Source organism: Vulpes vulpes, chromosome 12 (assembly GCF_048418805.1).
Source record: "Vulpes vulpes isolate BD-2025 chromosome 12, VulVul3, whole genome shotgun sequence".
NCBI lineage: Eukaryota > Metazoa > Chordata > Mammalia > Carnivora > Canidae > Vulpes > Vulpes vulpes.
The window spans coordinates 158,414,289-158,433,194 of NC_132791.1; the positions used below are offsets into that span (position 1 = coordinate 158,414,289).

At 56.7% G+C, this 18,906-nt stretch overlaps 1 protein-coding gene across 2 annotated transcripts in view; it reads left to right on the plus strand.

Annotated features, from left to right (window-relative positions):
* Nucleotides 1-10,455: 10,455 nt before the first annotated feature.
* Nucleotides 10,456-18,906, plus strand: part of PRKCZ (protein kinase C zeta) — a 100,816-nt gene continuing 92,365 nt past the window's right edge. The window contains exons 1-4 of one of the 2 annotated variants that reach the window (XM_072731040.1): nucleotides 10,456-10,637; nucleotides 12,627-12,748; nucleotides 13,596-13,685; nucleotides 15,566-15,616. In XM_072731040.1, the coding sequence (XP_072587141.1) occupies nucleotides 10,567-10,637; nucleotides 12,627-12,748; nucleotides 13,596-13,685; nucleotides 15,566-15,616 (334 nt within the window). In that variant the 5' untranslated portion in view covers nucleotides 10,456-10,566. Of the gene's footprint in view, nucleotides 10,638-11,103; nucleotides 11,186-12,626; nucleotides 12,749-13,595; nucleotides 13,686-15,565; nucleotides 15,617-18,906 lie in introns of those variants that run through there. The other variant, XM_072731041.1, reaches the window with a different exon arrangement.

The window sequence follows — 18,906 nt, forward strand, 5'->3', positions numbered from 1 at the left end:
TCCCATGCTTGACCTCAGGTTCCTGCCAGTACCTAGTCAGGAGCTGCCTAGCCAGGAGCTGCAATCTCTCTGGGAGGAAGCTACTCCCTCCCATGAGGTACTCAACATCCCTGCTCAGACCAAGCCTGGTCCCAGCTACTGGTCTGGATGCAAGGAGGGAAGGCAGGGGCAGATTCTGGAGACAACAAGTATAATAGGTTGAAAGATGTGTTAAGTCCTCATCCCGGCACCTGTGAATGTGATGTTCTTTGGAAGTAGGGTCTCTGAAGATGTAATGAAGATGTAGGTTAGGATGAGGTCATGCTGGAAGGGGGTGGGTCCTAAATCCACCCACTGGTATCCTTATATGGGAGGACACACGGAGGGACACAGAAAAGAAGTTCGTGTGAAGACAGAGGCAGAGATTGGACTTACATGTCTATCAGCCAGGGAGCATCAAGGGTTGTCAGCAGCACCAGAAGTGGGGGAGAGGCCAGGAACAGATGGCCACTGGGGCCTCCAGAAGGACCGAGCCTGCTGGCACCTTGATCTCAGACTTGAGCCTCCAGCCTGGGACACAGTAAAATTCTGTGGCTTTCAGTCCCACAGTCTGTGGTCATTCTTACAGCAGCCACCATGAACTCACACCACAAGTATCATTTTGCAGAAGCTACAAATACCACATTTGGTAATTTTGAGTGGGGCATACAGGGCAAAAGACAGCAGGACCAGCTGGGCGCAAGCTTTCCTGTGTCTTCTTGTCTTTCCTTCTGGCTGGAAGTCCAGTGGAGCTCAAGAGGCCTGTGGTGGGTCTCTGCAAGCTCCCATCGGAAAGAGTCAAGGAAGGCCCCCTGGGATGGTGAGCAAATTCACCTGGGAGTTGTCCTCCCATTTCACGTACCATTTGTTTCAGGAGAGGAAGCTTCTTTTGTCTGGAGTTGCAGAAAATACCTCACAATGACCCCAAACCAGGCCCCAGGCTGGACACCTTCCCCTCAGGAACCCGTCAAGGCCACCCACCATTCTTCCCTGGGATTTCTCACCCTTATGACTATACCTGCGGCCTAATTTTCAGCACCACCTGCCCTCTGGCTGGAGGCAGCAAGGCTTCCTTAAATGCTGGGGAGAACTTCTTGGCTTTCACAGCATGCCATACTTGGTTCTGCAGCCCACCACAGCGAGGGCTCTGCAGGCTGGTCACCATCCCACGTCCCACTGGCAGGCATCATACTCTGTCATCATATAGTGGGTGACCTAACCCTACATACATACATACTCTGTCATCATACTAGTGGGTGACCTAACCCCACACTTGCACCCGGTACCTGAAGGCAGAGTTGGCCATGACTTCAGTTCCCAGTATCACCTGAGAAGGGCCCAGGAGGGAGCAGTGAGCCAGTGCAGAGAGATGGCAAGGAGGGAAAAGCCGTGGGGTCTGTGTTCCTGAGCTGGCTGGGTACTGGGGGCAGCTCACATGGATAGGGGTGTTGTCTGCACCTCCCGGAGACCCCCTGAGGAGCCACGTAGAACCACCTTCTAAGGATGGATTGCCATACTCCAGGGCTTGACTGTTGCCCGCAGGGGCATTAACTTCCCACCCTTTCAGGCTGCCCTCGGCTGAGCAGGTCAGACACGGTCCTGGGGCAGGCCAGTGATGGGACAAGACAGGACACTGCCCATGTGCTGGAGGACCACCTACCCCGCTGCTCTGAAATCAGAGGTGAGCCCAGGGATGTGGCACAGGGCACCAACAGCATCTCTGGCCAAGAAGTCAGGGATTTTCAGTAGAAGAGATGCAGCTGTCTGGGCAGGGTGACAGAAGAGCTTATCCCTTTCTTGGGCCTTCCTGGGTGGGACTTCCTCTTGAGAAGTCCTGTGATGCTCCTGCTGGCAGCGCAGGCTCTGGAGCCAGACCATCTGGCATGCTAGCACTTCTGTCTACCTAACCTCGGGCAAGGAACTCACCATCCCAGGACCTCAACGTCCTCTTCTGTAGAATGGGGTCATGATGGTTCACAGTTGTGAGAACTGACTGGTCACATAGGTAATAAAAAGCACTTAGAGCAGAGCCTATAGTTCACGCCACTCAGTAAATGCTATTATTTTTTATGGGTCAGCTCAAGGCCCCCACCTGCCTGGTTTGGGGGTGATAAGCCTTGTTGAAGAAGAAGTGAAAAAAGAAGGCTACTGTCAGTATTTAGGTTTAGATATTCAAGATAGGATTTGCAGCAAGAGTGTAACCTGGCAGTCCGGCTGTGCCTTGGACATTTCCTAAACCCTTTCAGCTGCCATTGGGCTCAGGAGGGCGGTTCTAGGAGACTCAGGCTTACTCCTCAAGGTGGCAGAGCACAGGCCTCAGGCCTGCTGTCCCAGGGGAGCAGCAGTGAGCCTGAGGAATGGGGAAGGCCAGGGGGCTGCAGGGAGAAGGCATTCAGAGTATGGAGGAGGCAGGGAAGGGCCACAGGCTCACGGGAGCTGACTGCTTGTCCAACCCCAGGGCCAGTGACTTGACACCATGGGATTTGGGAAACACTGTAACTGGGGCTTTGACTTTTCAGACAGCTGGTTTCCCAGGATGGCATGTGATGTGTGCTGTGCATGGAGGAGAGACATGCATCAGGGAACACTTGCTCCCATTCTTGGCTCAGTTCAGGGGGAAGTGTGCTGCGGACAGACAAGGACAGGACAGGCAGGTTGTGGTGGCCTGCTCTCCTGAACCTCTGGGGTGCCTGCTCTGGGTCCACTGAGGCTGGAGCTCCACCTGAAAAGGCAGAGGCTTGGAAGAGCCAGCAAGGACCATAGAGAGGCCGCCCCTCCTGGGGGGTTGCTGGGATTTGCTGGGTCCAGAAGCAGCACCCCAAGTTCCTGCTGGGAGACAGTTTCCTGTCTCTGTTTCTGCACATCCCTGGGATGTGGGCATCACAGGTCCATTTTCTGAATGAGGCAAGATGCCAACTGCCTCTTGCTCTGGACCATGTCTTCAAGGAGGTTTGTTGAATGAACAGTTTAGAATTATCTCCCCCTGAGAAAGGGCGGGTTTTTTTTCCTGCCCAGATATTGTGATATACCTGGGTTCCCTGAGCTCGGGGTTCACTTCCTGTCACAGAACCCACTGCACACAGAGTATTCTCCTGTGGGGCTCGGGGGCAAGCAGATTGAGGCAAATTCACTGTTCCCACCACTCTCTGTACTGAGAGCAATCAGGTTGTCTCTGAACCTGGACTCTCATGTCTTCTGATGTCTCTTCGCAACGGCCTCATGATCCCAGAAAGTGCCTCAGCTGTGGGTGCAGATGGGATGGTGGGGTCAGAGCTGCCTACTCTTGCTCACTTTGCTCGCCACAGCCAGCCCAGCAAGGGTCTGACGGCCCCTCCTGCCACAGCCGTGAGTTAGCAGCTGTCCCCTCCCACAGCACCCAGACGTGTCTTTGTAGGGGAGGCAAGTATAGAGATGAGGGAGCCCACGCAGAACCTAGGAGGCTGTTTGAATCAACGGTTCAGGTGAAAACTTGAGTCATTTTGTCTTTCTGCCGCTGAGTGCACAGGCTTGGGAGGAAGGCCGGAGAAGACGGAGGTAAAGTTACAGAAGGTTAGGTGGCCTCTGATACCCACAGGAGAGGTTGAGAGCTGCCCCAGCACAGGGGGCTCCCTTGGGGCTGGTCGGCAGCCCCAGTCCTGCCTGGGACCTGGTGGCATCAACTGTGCATGTGTCTGTGCATAACATCAGCTCTCAAAGGTCATGTGGAGCCTGTGGTGGACTTTGCCTTTGTTCTGCAGCCAGCCATGTCACCTCCTGCCCCTGACCCTGCAAACATCAGGACAGCTGCCTGGGACTCATAGAGGTTTGCACACCCAGTTCTCTCCTTACAACGGATTTCCTGAACTGGAATGATGAGATCTAAAGGCTCTGGATTCACACTGTCACCTTGCTTTCTAGAAAGTGATCCCAGCTGCACCTTCTAATCCCTTCCCAGGAAGGGGTTACTGGGCACCATGGCAGCCTGGAAGCCTAACTCCAGAGCAGTTTACACATAATGCCAAGCTCTGTGGCCCGCTGGGGGGCCCCCATCTCAGTCTTTGAGTGAAAGGCAAAGAAGACAGTGGAGGGTGGGCTCGGCCAGGTGGAGTTACCAGGGCCCAGTGCCCCCACAGCTGTGCATGGACAGGCTCCCACCTGGGTGGACAAAGGGCTCGGCCAGGCAGCTGGAGGCCTGTCTCACTCTGTCATCGTGTCTCCCTGTGATGCTTCTAGTTAACTATGGTTTTCTTATGGCTAAAATAGCACCCATATGCAGCCCCCGTGGAGTGGCATTGCCATGGTGACCGTGGTTTTGGGTGCTGCCTCCTCAGATGCATGTCAGGCTTGCTTGGGGTTTTAAATATAATCCCAGGCAGCTGAGGGGATTAAAAGTGGGAGAGATTCCATTTCCCAGGAGGGGAAGGGCCTCACCCTCCGTGGTGCCCTGGCCCTGCTTGTCAGGGGCCCCAAGGAAAGTGGACACATCCAGCAGGAAAGGAGAGATGTGCAGTGCGCCCCCATTGGCCCAGGCTGTCCTGGCCCCACACCTTGCCAGCCCCATGACCATGGACAAAGCACTGGGACACCCAGACCCTCAAGTCCTCATTCAGAAAATGGACCTGTGATACCCACGTCCCAGGGACTGTCCCAGGCAGCACCCAGGGTGCTGGTGCCTCAGTGTTCTTCGCTTGGGTGATGGGACAATGTCAGCTGCAGGCCTCTGTGTGAGAGTTGGTTGGATGTAGGAGTGGCTGGCACAGTGGCATCCAGATCTCTGAGCAGTCAGTGTCTCTGCAGCCCCCGGACCTAGGAACCCACCCTCCTAGCTGTTCTGCCTCAGCCAGACAAGGCCTCTCCCAGCACCTGCACCAGTGCATGCACACTGAAACACACATGGTGCACAAGCACGCACACGCAGCACACACACACACATACACACACACATGCAGACCGTGCCCACCCAGGTCTAGCCAGTGACTGAACAGGGATCACTTGATACAATGGACAATGAAGCTGTGGACAGTGACTGCAGGTAGAGACAGGCCTAGCACCCTGGGGCTGAGGGGGCGCCTCTCCTCAAGTAGGAGTTGGGCTGTGTTCTGGGCCTGGGTGGGGGGGGGTCAGGATGCCCTCAGCCCACACCCCGCCCACCTGCGCTGACCAGGCGGCACCCCTTCTCCGGCCGCGTCCCTCTGGCGCCCTCTGCTGGGACAGTGCAGCACCGCGCCGTGGTGGGAGGAGAGGGGCTGGCTGGGGCCGCCGCTGCACCTGCCGCGCTCAGGCTGGCCCCGCTGCGATGAACGGTCCCGCAGTGCCGGGAGCCAGAAACCCGCACCCTTGGCCCGAAGGAATGCCATCTATACTCACAGGTAGGAAATGGTGAATCTGGAGCAGAGAAGTAATATATTGGTCCCGTGCACGTGGTGTGCACGTCGATGCACACCATTGCCTCGGACACATCCATACACAAATGCGATACACACACTGTGTTAATAAGATACTCACACAATACACACAGACACACATGCAGACAGACACACACCCAGGCCCAGAAGCCCATAGAGATGAAGACACACCTCTCCCTCTCCCTCTGGCCAGGACCTTGCCCAGGGAACGGGGCAACCTTTTCTGGAAGCTCCCAGGGCTGCCACTGGCTCCCCCACTCTCCTTAACATGGTCCTAGAGGCCCCTCAGTGTCTGTTACAGCAGCTTCTGCAGCCTTGCTTTGACACCTCCAGACAACCGTGCTTCCTGGGGCCACAGAGCCTTTGCACGAGCCACCCAACCTGCCTGTCCTGCTCTCCTGCTTCACCGCACACATCCTCATCCCATTGTCACACTGTCTCCCAGGGACCTGGTCAGACTGGGCTCTCTCCAATAAACTGCGCTGTCATGTGACCAATGACAGTGGTCTGTCTCTCCACCAGTGTGCAGTTTCCATGACAGAGCCGCCATGTCTGCCTGAGTCCCCTCTGTATCCTGGCACCCAGTAGGCCCTTCGTCAACATCCGCTGAACAAATTAATGAGCCAGTGAAGTGAATGTTGTCTCTTGAACCAGTTTTTCCAAATCCCGTGATCTATGACAAAGAAAGGAAACACCTGCTGCCCTGCTCCTCCCACAGCTGTGCGCCAAGCACACACCCTGGGTTTCCTGAGACTCTGCTGTGGTCCTCACTGCCTGGGGCAGTGTCACACCTGGCAGGAGGACGAGGGGTCTCCACCCCACAGGCTCCCAGACACGCCAGCCCCTGATAGCCACCTCTTTCTGGGCTGTCCCAAACTGGCACAAATGCAGTCCGTGAGCTCTGATGAGGAAGACAGACCTCTGGGGGGGGGAGGGGTCCTGCAGGAAGGTCCCATTGGGAGGCACCCCATGGGAGGCCTTTGCTTGTGTCTGATATGTCTCACGGAGCATACACTTCGCCTGGCTTTCACCCTTCCCCTAAAGCATCTCAATGTCATTTGAAAGCATTCTCATAAAGAACATTCATGTTAGAAAATCAGGGTAAGCTAGCTGGGGCCTGGTCACCCTCCTCCCCCACCAGCACCGCACCTGCTCTGGGGTCCCAGGTGACAAGAGAGGGGACACCGCCCCAGGGGACTCTGTTAGGAGAGGAGGGAGGTGGGGTAGCAGAGTTCTCCTGACACCCTTCTGTGATGTTGAAGCTTTCCAGCAAGCCTCTATCACTTTTATAATCCCTTTTAAAAAAACCCACACCTTCGTATTTTTTCATTTTGGAAATAAATGTTTGTCATTTTGAAAACACATGATGTGTTTGCAGGGAGATCTGGGAAACACAGAAGCTGCTGAGAGGTGGAAGGGACCTGCCCTCATCCCCAGGGCCTTTGGCAGGTCTGTCTGTGGGCTACCAAGGCCACCTCCCTGCCTCACACTCCCCAGCTCCCTTACTTGGCAGACTGCAGAAGCAGGAACCCTGCCCAGTGCCCCTCAGAGCAGGGCCTGGCGTGGCAATTCTGAGGGTTCCCTGCCTACTCACTGCTTCACTCATTCATCCCACAATGTGCCAGACACCCAGGCTCTGTGGAGACACAGCAGTGGCCTATGCTGACTGGGTCCCGACCTCTGTCACGTGTGGAGTGGGGAGTGGTTGGAAAATTTGGGAACAAACAGCCTGTGTCTGCTGCCAGAGCACAAGGCCTGCACTACCACCTGCTGGTCAAGACCACACCCTCTAATGGTAGGGTGGGAAAGGATAGGGGCTCGGGGCAGGTGGCTGCCCACCATCTGGAGATTGTCTACAGGCCTGGTGGGGAGGTGGGACCCCTTGTTTTGCAGAGCTGTTTGGTGGAGACAATGAAAATCCAAAGCCCTCCATGCTTGGGGGCAGTCCTGTGAGGTGTCTGGAGACCAGGTTAGTTTTCTGGGCATGGCAGATGACCCCTGTGCCCTCACCCCAGCCTGGGGCAGGATGTGTAAGAGACCTAAGAGTGGAGCCTTCCCCTGGCCCTCCCTCTGGAGTATGCCTCTCCTCACCCCCACCCTCACAGAGAACAGACGCCCCAGCCTCCCGTATTCACCCTCCCCCACTTCTGGCCCTCAAGCTCAGCACCTCAGGCTCTCCTCCTGACTTCCCCCAAAAAGGATTGGGGGCAAGACAGTACCAGACGCTGGTCCCAGCTGCCAGGATAGAGGTTCCACATGTCAGCTGGGATCTGCAGGTGAAGTCAGTTCCTTCAGGGCTCCTACCCCAGCAAGAGCTTCCCTGGTGAGAAAGGATTCTGGGGCCAGACTTGGGCTGTCATGTCTGGTGGGGCGTGTGGGAGAAATGGTCATGCAGTGGGGTGGCTGTCCACCAAGAACTGCCTCCTTCCCTGCCTTAAGGGCAGGAGGTCAGAGTACCAGGGAGATGCTGTAGGGGATCAGAGGACCCCTCTCCATTCAGTGACAGCCTGTGCCCACTGAGATGTAACTGTGCTCATCTCCACCAGCCAGCCCTGCCTGAGGCCACGTGCCAGGCTGGGCTCTGGACAGCCGTGGGGATGAGGCCACAGTGCTGGCCATGGGCTGCTTGGTGGGCCAGGCACAGGAAGAGGTGCCTCCCACACACTTGCCTTCTCTGGTCCTGCTCATCCCCATGAGCACCACACTGCTCCCCTGACATGGCAAACCCTCATACTCCATTTCCCTTCATGCCCAACTGACAGCCAAGAGCTCTACATGCCCATGCTGGGGCAATGGAGGAATAACCAATGGGGTGGGATGGGGGAACAGAGCAATACAGGCATCAGGGATATTAAGTGGAGACTCAAAGGAAGTGTGGGTCTGAGCAAAGGTGCTTCTGGGAGAGGGAACAGCATGTGCAAAGGCCCTGAGGCAAGGGGAAGCAAAGTGGCTAGGTATCTGGAGGTGAGTGAGACAGGATGAGAATGGTGGGAGATAAAGGAATGGGGCCTCACATCCTGTAGGGCCTATGATCTTTTCCTGAGAACAGTGGGAATCCCTGGGGGTCTTGAACCCCTGATAGATGGACATGGACTGACTTACATTTTTAAGGACATTGGGGGATTGCTGCAAAAATCCCTGCACAAAGGATATAGCAGGGACTAGATGGTGGTGAGATGTGTGGGAATCTGGAAATACATGTGGGGTATAAGAGGGAGAGGAGGTTTTCTGAGTGAGCACCTAGAAAAGTGAGGTTGGCACTGACAGAGATGGGGAAGAACATGGCTGAGGGGCTTCTGCTGGGATGAGAGGTGTGTGTGTGGGGAATCAGGCTCAGGAGTCCAGGGGAGCAATTTAGCTTAGGTTGGTGTTGGTAGCAGCCCTAAGCAGGAGAGAGAAGCTGGGGCAGTAGGGGATTTGAGAGTGAGACCAGGAGGAAGCGGCAGAGGGAGACGTAGGAGAGAGCAGGGTGAAACAGCAGAGAGCAGCATCCTGGGGTCAGACCTTCTAGGAGGGGTCAGACCACTGCCAAGAGCCAATCAAGAAAAAGTCTTGAGAACTAACCATTGTATTTATTTATTTTATTTATTTATGATAGTCACAGAGAGAGAGAGAGAGGCAGAGACACAGGTGGAGGGAGAAGCAGGCTTCATGCACCGGGAGCCTGATGTGGGATTCGATCCCAGGTCTCCAGGATCGCGCCCTGGGCCAAACGCAGGCGCCAAACCGCTGCGCCACCCAGGGATCCCACCATTGTATTTAAAACACAGGAGTCAGTGATGATGGGTGTGTGTGTAGGGAGATTGTGGGGAGGTGCTCAAGAGAATGTGGCAGGGATGCGGTCTGCAGAGGCTCCTGGCAGTTTTGTTGTAAAGAGAGCAGAGAATGGACAGATGTGACCTGTAGAGCCCTTTGCTGTGTTTTACCAAGGGAGAGTTGACAGCATCCTAAGTAGGTGAGAGATGGGCTTTCAACAGGTTTCTCTGTGTCCATCCCTCTGGAGATGATGAGTTCCACGGCCATAAATCACCGTCCACTTGGTTCTCCAGGCTCACCCCAGAGCCTAGTACCAAGGAGGTACCGGGAAGGCTCCGCGGAATGGGAGTGTGAGTACCCAGTACCAGAAGCCTGTCCAGGTGAGGAGTGAAGGCTTGGCGGGCCTGGAGTCCCAGGTCGGAGGTTGCCCCCTGGGTGGCGTGGGGAAGGGGAGGAGGGGGCTTGGCAGGGAGGCGCGGGTGCAGACCCGAATCTGGGGTGCCCGCGTGGTGCCCAGGTGAGGTCCTACAGGCGCCGCCGGTGTGGGCCGCGACCCGACCGCTGAGGAGCGGGCCGCGGGGGTGTTCAGAGGCGCTAATCCGGATCAGGTGCAGCAGTTAGGACGACCCACGGAGGTGTGGATTCAAACACGAAGATCGTGGGCGACGTGGGCGAACGCAGCGTCCTCGTCCCGGCCAAGGAGTCCGCCAGGGCAGAGGGAGCGCCAGCGCGATCTTGGGTCCCACGGGGCGGGCGCGGGGCCGGCGGGCGGACGGTCCTCGTGGCGCTGTCCTCTCGGCCTCGAGCTCGGCCGGGCCCCGCAGCGCTCGTCCGCGCGGACCGCCCGAGCTCCGACCCGCGAGCCCGGGAGGGGCCCCGCGCCGCCCGCCTCCGCAGCAGGCTCCCGGGGCCCGCGGCGCCGAGGGGCCAGAGCGGGGCCCGCCGCGCGCCGCCCCCGGTTGCCGGGCAGAGCCGCGCCGCGCGCGCTCCCATTGGCCGCAGGTGGGCCGCGCCCCGCCCGGCAGGTAGGCGCCCCGCGCGGAGCCATTGGGTCGCGGCGCGGGGGCCCCGGGGATTGGCCCAGGTGGCGGCCCCGCCTCGCCCTCATTGGCCGCAGGTGCCAGCGCCCCCGCCCCGGGGCCGCCCGTCCCGCCGATTGGCCGCCCGCCGCGCCCCGGCCCGGCCCCGTTCGGACCCTGCCCCCCGCCCGGGCCCGGCGCCGGAGTTCGAGCCCCGCCCGCCGCCGCCGCCGCCGCCGCCGCCGCCGTCCAGGTTCCGCGGGCTGGGCCGGCCCCGCCCCGGGGCCCCGCGCCGCGCGCCCTTCCGCGTTCCGCCGCCGCACCTGGCGCCCCGGCCGGCCGCGGGGCGCCCGTGACGGCTGACGGCTGACGGCTGACGGCCGAGCGCCATGCCCAGCCCCGCCGGCCCCAAGATGGACGGGAGCGGCTGCCGCGTCCGCCTGAAGGCGCACCACAGCGGGTGAGCGCGCCCGCCGTCGGCCCGGGTGGCCCCGCTGCAGGGGGGCGGGCCGCGGGGCGCCCGGCGCGAAGGCGCGACGGCGCGAAGGCGGCGGGACGTGGAGGCCGCACCCCTGCGAGCGCCGGTTCTGGCCGCGCGGAAGCCGCCGGCCGAGCCGAGCCGAGCAGTCGGGGCTTCCCGGGCGGTCCCCGCTCCCGGCCGGAGGGCTCGGCGGCGCGGCCCGGGGAGGCGGGGGAGGCGGGGGGGGGCGGGGGCGCACGGCCCGAGGCGCCGCTCTGCGGGGAGCGGATCTTTCGGACTCTGATCCGCCCCGCCCCGCCCCGCCCCGCCCCGCGCGGCGCCCTGGACTCGATCTGCCCGCGGTAAAATGGGGCGAGCGGGCACCGCTCGGGCAGGGGCCGGGCCGCCGCGGGGCAGCCCTGCTGGTGGTGTCGCTCGGGGGCGGCGAAAACCCTGCAGCTGCGGCTGCTGGACGCCCGAGGTCTCCCCGGAGGTGCGCCTCCTGCGGCATCCTCCAGGTTGGGGAGGAGCCTGGGGCTCTCGACTCGGTGAGGGCACCTCTTTTGGGGTCTCAGGTCACACCTGTCCTGTGCCTTCTGCCATGGTCAGCTGGGTCACCTGGCAGAGCGGGTGACAGGGCTCTGGGGGGACCGTGGCCAGCCCACCTGAAGAGGTCTGCCTGTTGACTCATGCAGGGCCAGAACAGGTTGGCTCTCTGGCTGGTGCACCCGGTGGAAGGCCTGTCCCCATATCTGACAGTCCTCTTCCCAGCCAGGAACTGTGGGATTGAGCAATAAGCCGCTTTGTGAAAAATCAGAGTTGGTCCTCAGGGTGAGGAAGTCCACACCCCAGCCGCCTGGCCCGGGGTGGGTGGAGATGGGACCCCCCCCCCCAGCCTGCCCCCAGGCTGGGCTCAAGGAAGCAGTGTCAGGCACTGGGTGGAGAGGTGGGGGCAGGCAAAGTGGACTGGAGCCTGGGAGTTCTGGAGGGAGCCTGCTGCCCCCACCCCCTGCCCCCTACTTTGGCCCCTGGAGAGTGCTTTGGTTATTGCCAGTAATGTGACCCGTTAAGTTTGGTTCCTGGGCTGATGAGGCATCCACTCATCCTGTTCTCCCATCCCCTCCCTCTTCCTCCTCCTCCCACACTCTTCCTTTCTCCCTTGGTGGTAGGTAGTACCTGGACTGCACTGAGGTTCCTGCCTTACCCCTGCTCCCCGCTCCCTCCTGCTGCCCCTGCCCTGGTCCCTCCCACAAGGGGCTCACTTATCCAGGCCTCCAGGGTCCTGGTACTCCGGATGGACTATGCTGCCGCCTGGCTGCTGGGAGGTTGTTTTGGACAGCGGGGCCACAATGGAAGGTCAGACCCATTGAAGATGTCATTGTTAAAAATAGGGAGCCCCCAAGTTGGCCTTTGGAGGATGTGCCGTCACCAGGGTCTGAGTGGGGTCCAAGCAGAATGCAGCAGTACCTGTGTTTTGAGGGTATTTCCAGGTAATGAATGCACCATGGAGGTGGAGACCCTGCTTTGCCAGATTGAGTCTCAGCCCTCTTCTAAGCTCACAGAAACAACCACATGGGGGTCTTCCTCTTTCCAGCTCCAGTCTGGTCTACTGTTCACACCATCAGCTTTGGGGGAAGGTCTGATGAAGCCAGTGGGCTGGAAATGGACGCACTGTCCACCCCACCTGTACCCCTCCTATGTGACCTTTTGAGTGGAATTTGAACTTGATGCCTGAGCAAGTGCTTGCCCGGCTTCCATAGTCCATGCTTTCTGATACCCCCACTTCTCCATCTAGGCACATCTAGGCACAGGATAGATCTTTCCTTTCTGTGCTGGGGCATCCATGAGACTGGTCAGTAGTTCTGTTGAGAGGCCTGTAATATTTTGTTTGCGAGAATTTTCATTTATGTAACCAATAACTCAATCAGTAGTATTTAATTTGATTTAAATGTGCTCCTTGGTGAAGCATGTCCATCCTCTTTGCCCTAGGGACATCCTGATCACCAGCCTAGATGCAGCAATGACCTTCGAGGAGCTCTGTGACGAAGTGCGAGAGATGTGCAGTCTCCGTCAGGGGCACCCGCTCACCCTTAAGTGGGTGGACAATGAAGGTAGGCCTGGGTCATGTGTCTGTCAGACTATAAATCTCTAAATCTTCTGTGTGGATGAAGTGAGATCAGCCCCCTTAAAATGATGGCATTAAGCTAGTTAACACCTGTCTTTGGGGTCAGGATGCTGGAAATCACTTCTTGGAGTGGTTACTGAAAAGGAAGCTGTGTTTTCGGGGGTGGGGAGGGAGGAGAGTCCCCCGCAGGGCAGATGGGGAGGGGGCAGCAGAGATCTCCGGGTCCCCCTGGGACCAGCTCTGGCCATCTTTCCCTGTTCTTCCGTTCTGTCCTGGGCTTTCCAGTGGCTGATTTGGAAGGATAAATCTTTCTTATTTTCATCTTGTCAGGGAAAGGGGGAGGGTAAGTTGCTCGGGCCCCAGAGTCCTTCCCTCCCCGTCCAACCTTCTCCATCTAAGTCACACAGGCGTCTGAGAAGGCTGGGGATGGGAACACAGTCCAGCTGGCTGCAGACAGCATAGGGGAGCAGCAGTTGGGCCCCGGGGCAGGGGCTCTGTGTGTTTCTATGTTCCCATCCAGGATGGGGGCAGGGAGCCTTTCCTTGCATCTAGGACCAACCTAAGAACGCCCTTATCCTTGCCCAAGCCGGGAAGATTGGCAGAGTTTAGCTCTCTAGGTGGACTTCTGGGGGCTCTGGGTGGACTCCTTCCCTCCTGCTGTGGGTCCCTGGAAGTCAGATGTACTTCCAGGCCCAGCCAGCTGTTCTTGGATTCCCCCAACTCTGCGGTGGGCGCCTGGCTGGGAGCAGCCAGGCTCTGCCCTTCCCTGCTTGAATTGCACCCCTTTGCCTTAGGCCTCTGGCGGCCTCAGTGATGTCTCTTGCCGTACCTAGGTGACCCCTGCACTGTGTCCTCCCAGATGGAGCTGGAGGAGGCCTTCCGCCTGGCCTGTCAGCGCAGGGATGAAGGGCTCATCATTCACGGTCAGTGGTGGCTGGAGGGGAGGAGTGGTCCCCTTGTGGTCTGGGGAGATGGGAGATGGCCTGGGGACTGGAACCTGCGTGGAAGATTGTTTTTTTTTTTTTTTTTAATTTTTATTTATTTATTATAGTCACAGAGAGAGAAAGAGAGAGAGGCAGAGACACAGGCAGAGGGAGAAGCAGGCTCCATGCACCGGGAGCCCGACGTGGGATTCGATCCCAGGTCTCCCGGATCGCGCCCTGGGCCAAAGGCAGGCGCCAAACCGCTGCGCCACCCAGGGATCCCTGGAAGATTGTAATTTAAAATCTTAGGATTCCAAAAAAATTAAATAAATAAATAAATAAATAAATAAATATAAAAATAAATAAAATAAAATAAAATAAAATAAAATAAAATAAAATAAAATAAAATAAAATAAAATCTTAGGATTCCAGGGCAGCCCTGGTGGCCCAGAGGTTTAGTGCCGCCTTTGGCCCAGGGTGTGATCCTGGGGACCTGGGATGGAGTCCCACGTCAGGCTCCCTGATGGAGCCTGCTTCTCCCTCTGCCTGTGTCTCTGCCTTTCTCTCTCTCTCTGTGTCTATCGTGAATGAAAAATAAAATCTTTTTTAAAGAAAATCTTAGAATTCCAGATAATTTAAGGATGTTGAATCTAGTGCAATTTGGGTTTGTTTTTGATCTTATATTTTATTGACCCAAATAGAAGTTGCTGTAGCTGATAAAGTCAGAAAGGCTCCTTCTCCCTGGAATACAGGGGCCTGGGTTTTGGGTGCTGGTCCTCGTCCCCATTCTCTGGAGGCTGGCTTCACTGGGTGCATCAGAAGCCTAGGCTCTCTCATTGGCTTCTGCCTTTTCAGAATGTGAAAGGGTCCCAATCCAGAGTGTATGAGGGCAGGCAGGGCAGGGGACTGTGCCTGGATCCGCACGGGGTGGCCGTGACCCTGCTGTGTTGTCTCCTGGCTCACAACTGTCCTCACCTTGTTAAGCTCAGAGCTGTGTCATAAATTGAGTCATGAGAAATAAGAATTGTTCTGATTTCAGTATAGTCTAAAAATTGGGAGTTTCAGCCTGCCCCTCAGCACTCTTGGGGTTCTGTAGGGTGTCTGAATGTAGTTCTGACCAGTGATGTCTGCATTCACTCTTGTGCAGTCCAGGCTTGTGGCTGGGGGTAGGGTGCGTGGGCAGGGACGGACGATGCCAAGCACTTGACCAGAGCTCCAACCCAGTGGTTTTCTGGGGGCTCCTCATTTTCCCTGGTGCAGGGCTAGGAGTTGGTTACCTTTCCAGCTTCTTTAGCTCTTTATGTAAATGTGGTTTACACTAAGGACCTAGCCTGGCCCTGCTCCTGATTATGGCAGGGAGTCTTTCAACACCGAAAGCTCTGATGCTTTAAAAACCCAGTTTTATTTTCTACATTAAGGGAATGGTTGCTTCAGCTAAGTTTTAATACTTTTTAAGCTTCTGTTTTAGTAATCTGTTATGGAAGCCCAGGGTATATTTTAAGATACTTAATTTTGAACTCTACCTTGAGTGCGAAATGGAAGCTAATGTGCTTTCAGAAGTCCATTCTCCAGGTAGGTGCAGCTCCTGACTTCCCATGTTAATTTACTGCCCACAGAAGGAGGCTTCTGGGGGCAGCTCTGCCATTGAGGTCCCCCGATGGCTTTTCCCCCTGTGTTTTTCACTGCATTTTGAAGTCCTTTAAAAGGAGGTTTGATACCAGCTTCCTTGGGCTGCCAAAATTTTGCCACAGGGAGCATCTCCTGAGAGTAGGTTTATCAGCAGCAGAGTTTGTGTGACGGTTCATCGGGGTAGCCTGCCTGGCACAGGGCCTGGCACAAGGACGCACCAAATGACACACTGCTCTTTTTCCTCTATCCAGTGTTCCCCAGCATCCCTGAGCAGCCAGGCATGCCGTGTCCAGGAGAAGACAGTGAGTACTGCTGTTTTCCTATGACTTGTGTTGCATGTTATGGCTTGAATTCTGATCTGTTATGTTGGGAAGGCAGAGACGGGCACCTTTAGTGGCCATGGCTTAGGAGCGGTTATCCTTGCAGAGACCAGAGGCAGAGCAGTAGTGGATAGTGTGACCTGACGTCGAGTTTTCATGGTGTGCTTGCCTCTGCCTGCGTGTGAGTGCATTCTGGTTAACAGATGCTGCCTTTGGGGCACTGGTTTGGTGCCTTGGCGCTGTCAGGAAAAGTCCCCGAGGAGGGAAGGGCCCAGTCTGGGACAACTGGATGCTGCTCCCAGGCATTTGCCGCGGCTATGGCCACCCCAGACCTGGTTGTACACTGGCTCCCAGGGACAAGGTAGGAGCCTCCGCTCCATCTCCACGTGGGCCTGTTGTAGGGGCTGAAGTCCCAGGGGCCATCAGACCCCAAACAGGTCAGAGAAGTTTGTCCCCCTGTGTCCCCAAGGGCAGATCACCCAGATGGGGCTCACCAACCACCCGGACCCTCTGTTGGCCTGGTTCTGTGCTGTCTCTGTTGTGTGAGTAAGCACCTTGGGGCAAAGGTGGCTTCTTGCTCCGCCTGGGGGAGCTGGCTCAGCCCCTTCTCAGCAGGTCCCTGGGATGGGCTCTGGGCTAGCCTCTTGTTACTGAGGCAGGTGCCTCTGCCTGGGAGCAGGTTCTGGCAGAGGCTGTGCCTAGTTCCTGTTGCTTACCAGGCCTGGGGGAGATGGTAGGTGGGCAGTTGTCTGTGCATGCATCTAGAGTTTAGGAAAGCAGTGTGGCTGAAGGTAGGTTTGGGGTTCCTCAGCAAAGAGAGAGCAACTGGCAGTTGGGGCCTGGCCTTGGGGCTCCCACAGAGAACAGGGGACCCCGAAGGGGCAGCCAGCAAGGCCATGAGACACGCAGACTATAGACTCCTGGTGGGAGTCGTACAAGGTGGTCTGAGGCTGGAGCTGCCCCCAGGCAGGCTGGACATGCTGCCAGGGTGAGCTGATGCGGTAGTGGACGTGAGGGGTGGTTTCGGGGGGAATGTAAGGAGGCACAGGGACTGGTGCTTCCCTTGGTGCCACACGGGCATTACAAGCCTGGGTAGGGGCAGTGGGAGCCCCTTGGGAGGAGATGACAGGCCAGACAGTGACAAATGCCGGGGTAGTGGGGGCAGAAGCTGCATTGAGCGGGTAGTGGGAGAAGAGCTGTCCCATGGAGAATGTTCCAGCAATGGCGCCTCCCGGCAGTGGGGTCTAAACGGGTGCACCTGGGCCAGAGCAGTGGATACTTGTGTGCTTGTATGGCTTTGCTGAGCGTGGGACCTGGGAGCTGCCAGGGTGTGGGTCCAGAGAGGTTTGTGGGGTGGGACATGCAGTGGGCACCAGAATAGACAGGGTGGGCCAGCGAGGAGCAGACGTAATAAGAACTGCCTGCAGGGGCCTGGACTCACCATCACACCAGGCCTTCTGTGGGTTCATCAGCCTCTGCAGTGCAGGAAGGGGTCTTGGGTCTCTGAGGCAGGTAGAAGGGGGAGTGGCCAGGCACCGATGGTGTCACTGTGGGGGAATGTCGGGAATGTGGTGAGCTTCACCGAAGTGCCATCCTGTCTTGGCCTGCAAGTGGATCCTTGAGATGCTTACCAGGGGCCGCCCTGAGGCTTTCTTGACTACTCAGTATTGTTGACCGTTCTCCCAGGCCCTCAGAGGTGGCTGGTCCTGGGGAGGGGCTGAGGGTGGTTGACAGGTGCTGTCTCTCCCTGCCCACAGATCCCAAGCACTGTGCACACAGGGGAAGGGCGGCCTCATCTCACTGGCCAGGGGTGTGTGAGCAGAATGCCTTCCTCACGAGGGGGCTCCTGGGCTCTTTGTAGGTGTTCTCCCCAGTATTTTACTCTTGTGGCTTGATTTTAAGACTAATCTTGGACGGTCAGGGTTAGTGTGTTCTGGTCACTGATGGCCATGGTGAACAGGCATGCTGTGTGGTCCATTTTTTGGCTTTGAGCAATGTGCCTGATGCCAGGGCTGTGAGAAGGATCAGACAGGTGCCATGTGAATGGTGCCCTTGACCTATGTCAGGACCGTGTGAAGAGGGCTGGATGGGTTGATAGACTGGCCGGAGATGGACAGGCAGCAGAAATGCAGCCCCCTGGTGGCACCTGGGCGCGTCCACCTGTGAGGGCCACCTTGCACCATCTGGGCCTGTGTCTACTCTCAGCAAAACACCTTCCAGAACATTCTGCTCAGGTTGTGAATATGAATTTAATCGGTTCTATAGTTTTAAAAAAATTGTATAAAGTGGGGTACCTGGGTGGCTCAGTCAGTTGAGTGTATGACTCTTGGTTTCAGTTTGGGTCATGATCTTGGGGTCATGGGATCAAGACCCACCACAGGCTCTGTGCTCAGCAGGGAGTCTGCTTGGGGTTCTCTCTCTCCCTCTGCCCCTCCCTCACGTGCATGTCTGTGTTGTATTCTGTCTGTCTGTCTCTGGAATAAATAAATCTTTTAAAAATTTGTGTAAAGTACACATAACAAAATTTAATATTTAACCACTGTAAAGTGAATGATTCTGTGGCACTTAGTATACTCATAGTGCTGTGCAACACCACCTCTCCCTACTTCTAGAACATCTCTGTAGAGGAAACCTCACACCCATCAGCAGCCACTCCCCGTCCCGCCTCCACCCAACCCCCCGACAGTCTCTGTGGGTTTACCTGGTTTGGATGCTTCCCATAATGGAACCCTAGGTGTCTTTTACTTAGCATGGTGTCTATGGAGTTTACACCTGTTATAGCATGTGCCAAAACTAAATTCCTTTCTTTTCCAAATTTTTTACTGTGGTAAATTACATCTAACATAAAACTATCTTGACCATGTTTACATGTACAGTTTGTTGATATTAATTAACATTGTTGTGCAACCATCACTACCATCCACCTCCAGAACTTCTCTCATCTTATAAAATTGCAGCTCTGCCCCCATTAAACACTAACTCCCAGCCCCTGGCTCCCACCCTCCCACCTTCTGTGCTGTGATTTTGACTACTCTGGGTACCTCATATAAACGGAATCAAACTGGATTTGTCCTTTTGTGACTGGTTCTTCTACTCAGCATAATGTTCTCTGGGTTCATCGATGTCGAAGTGTATGTCAGGATTTCCTTCTAGGGTTGAATAGTAAGTATTCCATTGTACATATAGACTACATCTGGTTTCTCCATTCTTCCGTGGATGGACACCTGGGTTGCTTCCCTGCTTTAGCTTTTGGGAATCATGCTGCTGTGAGC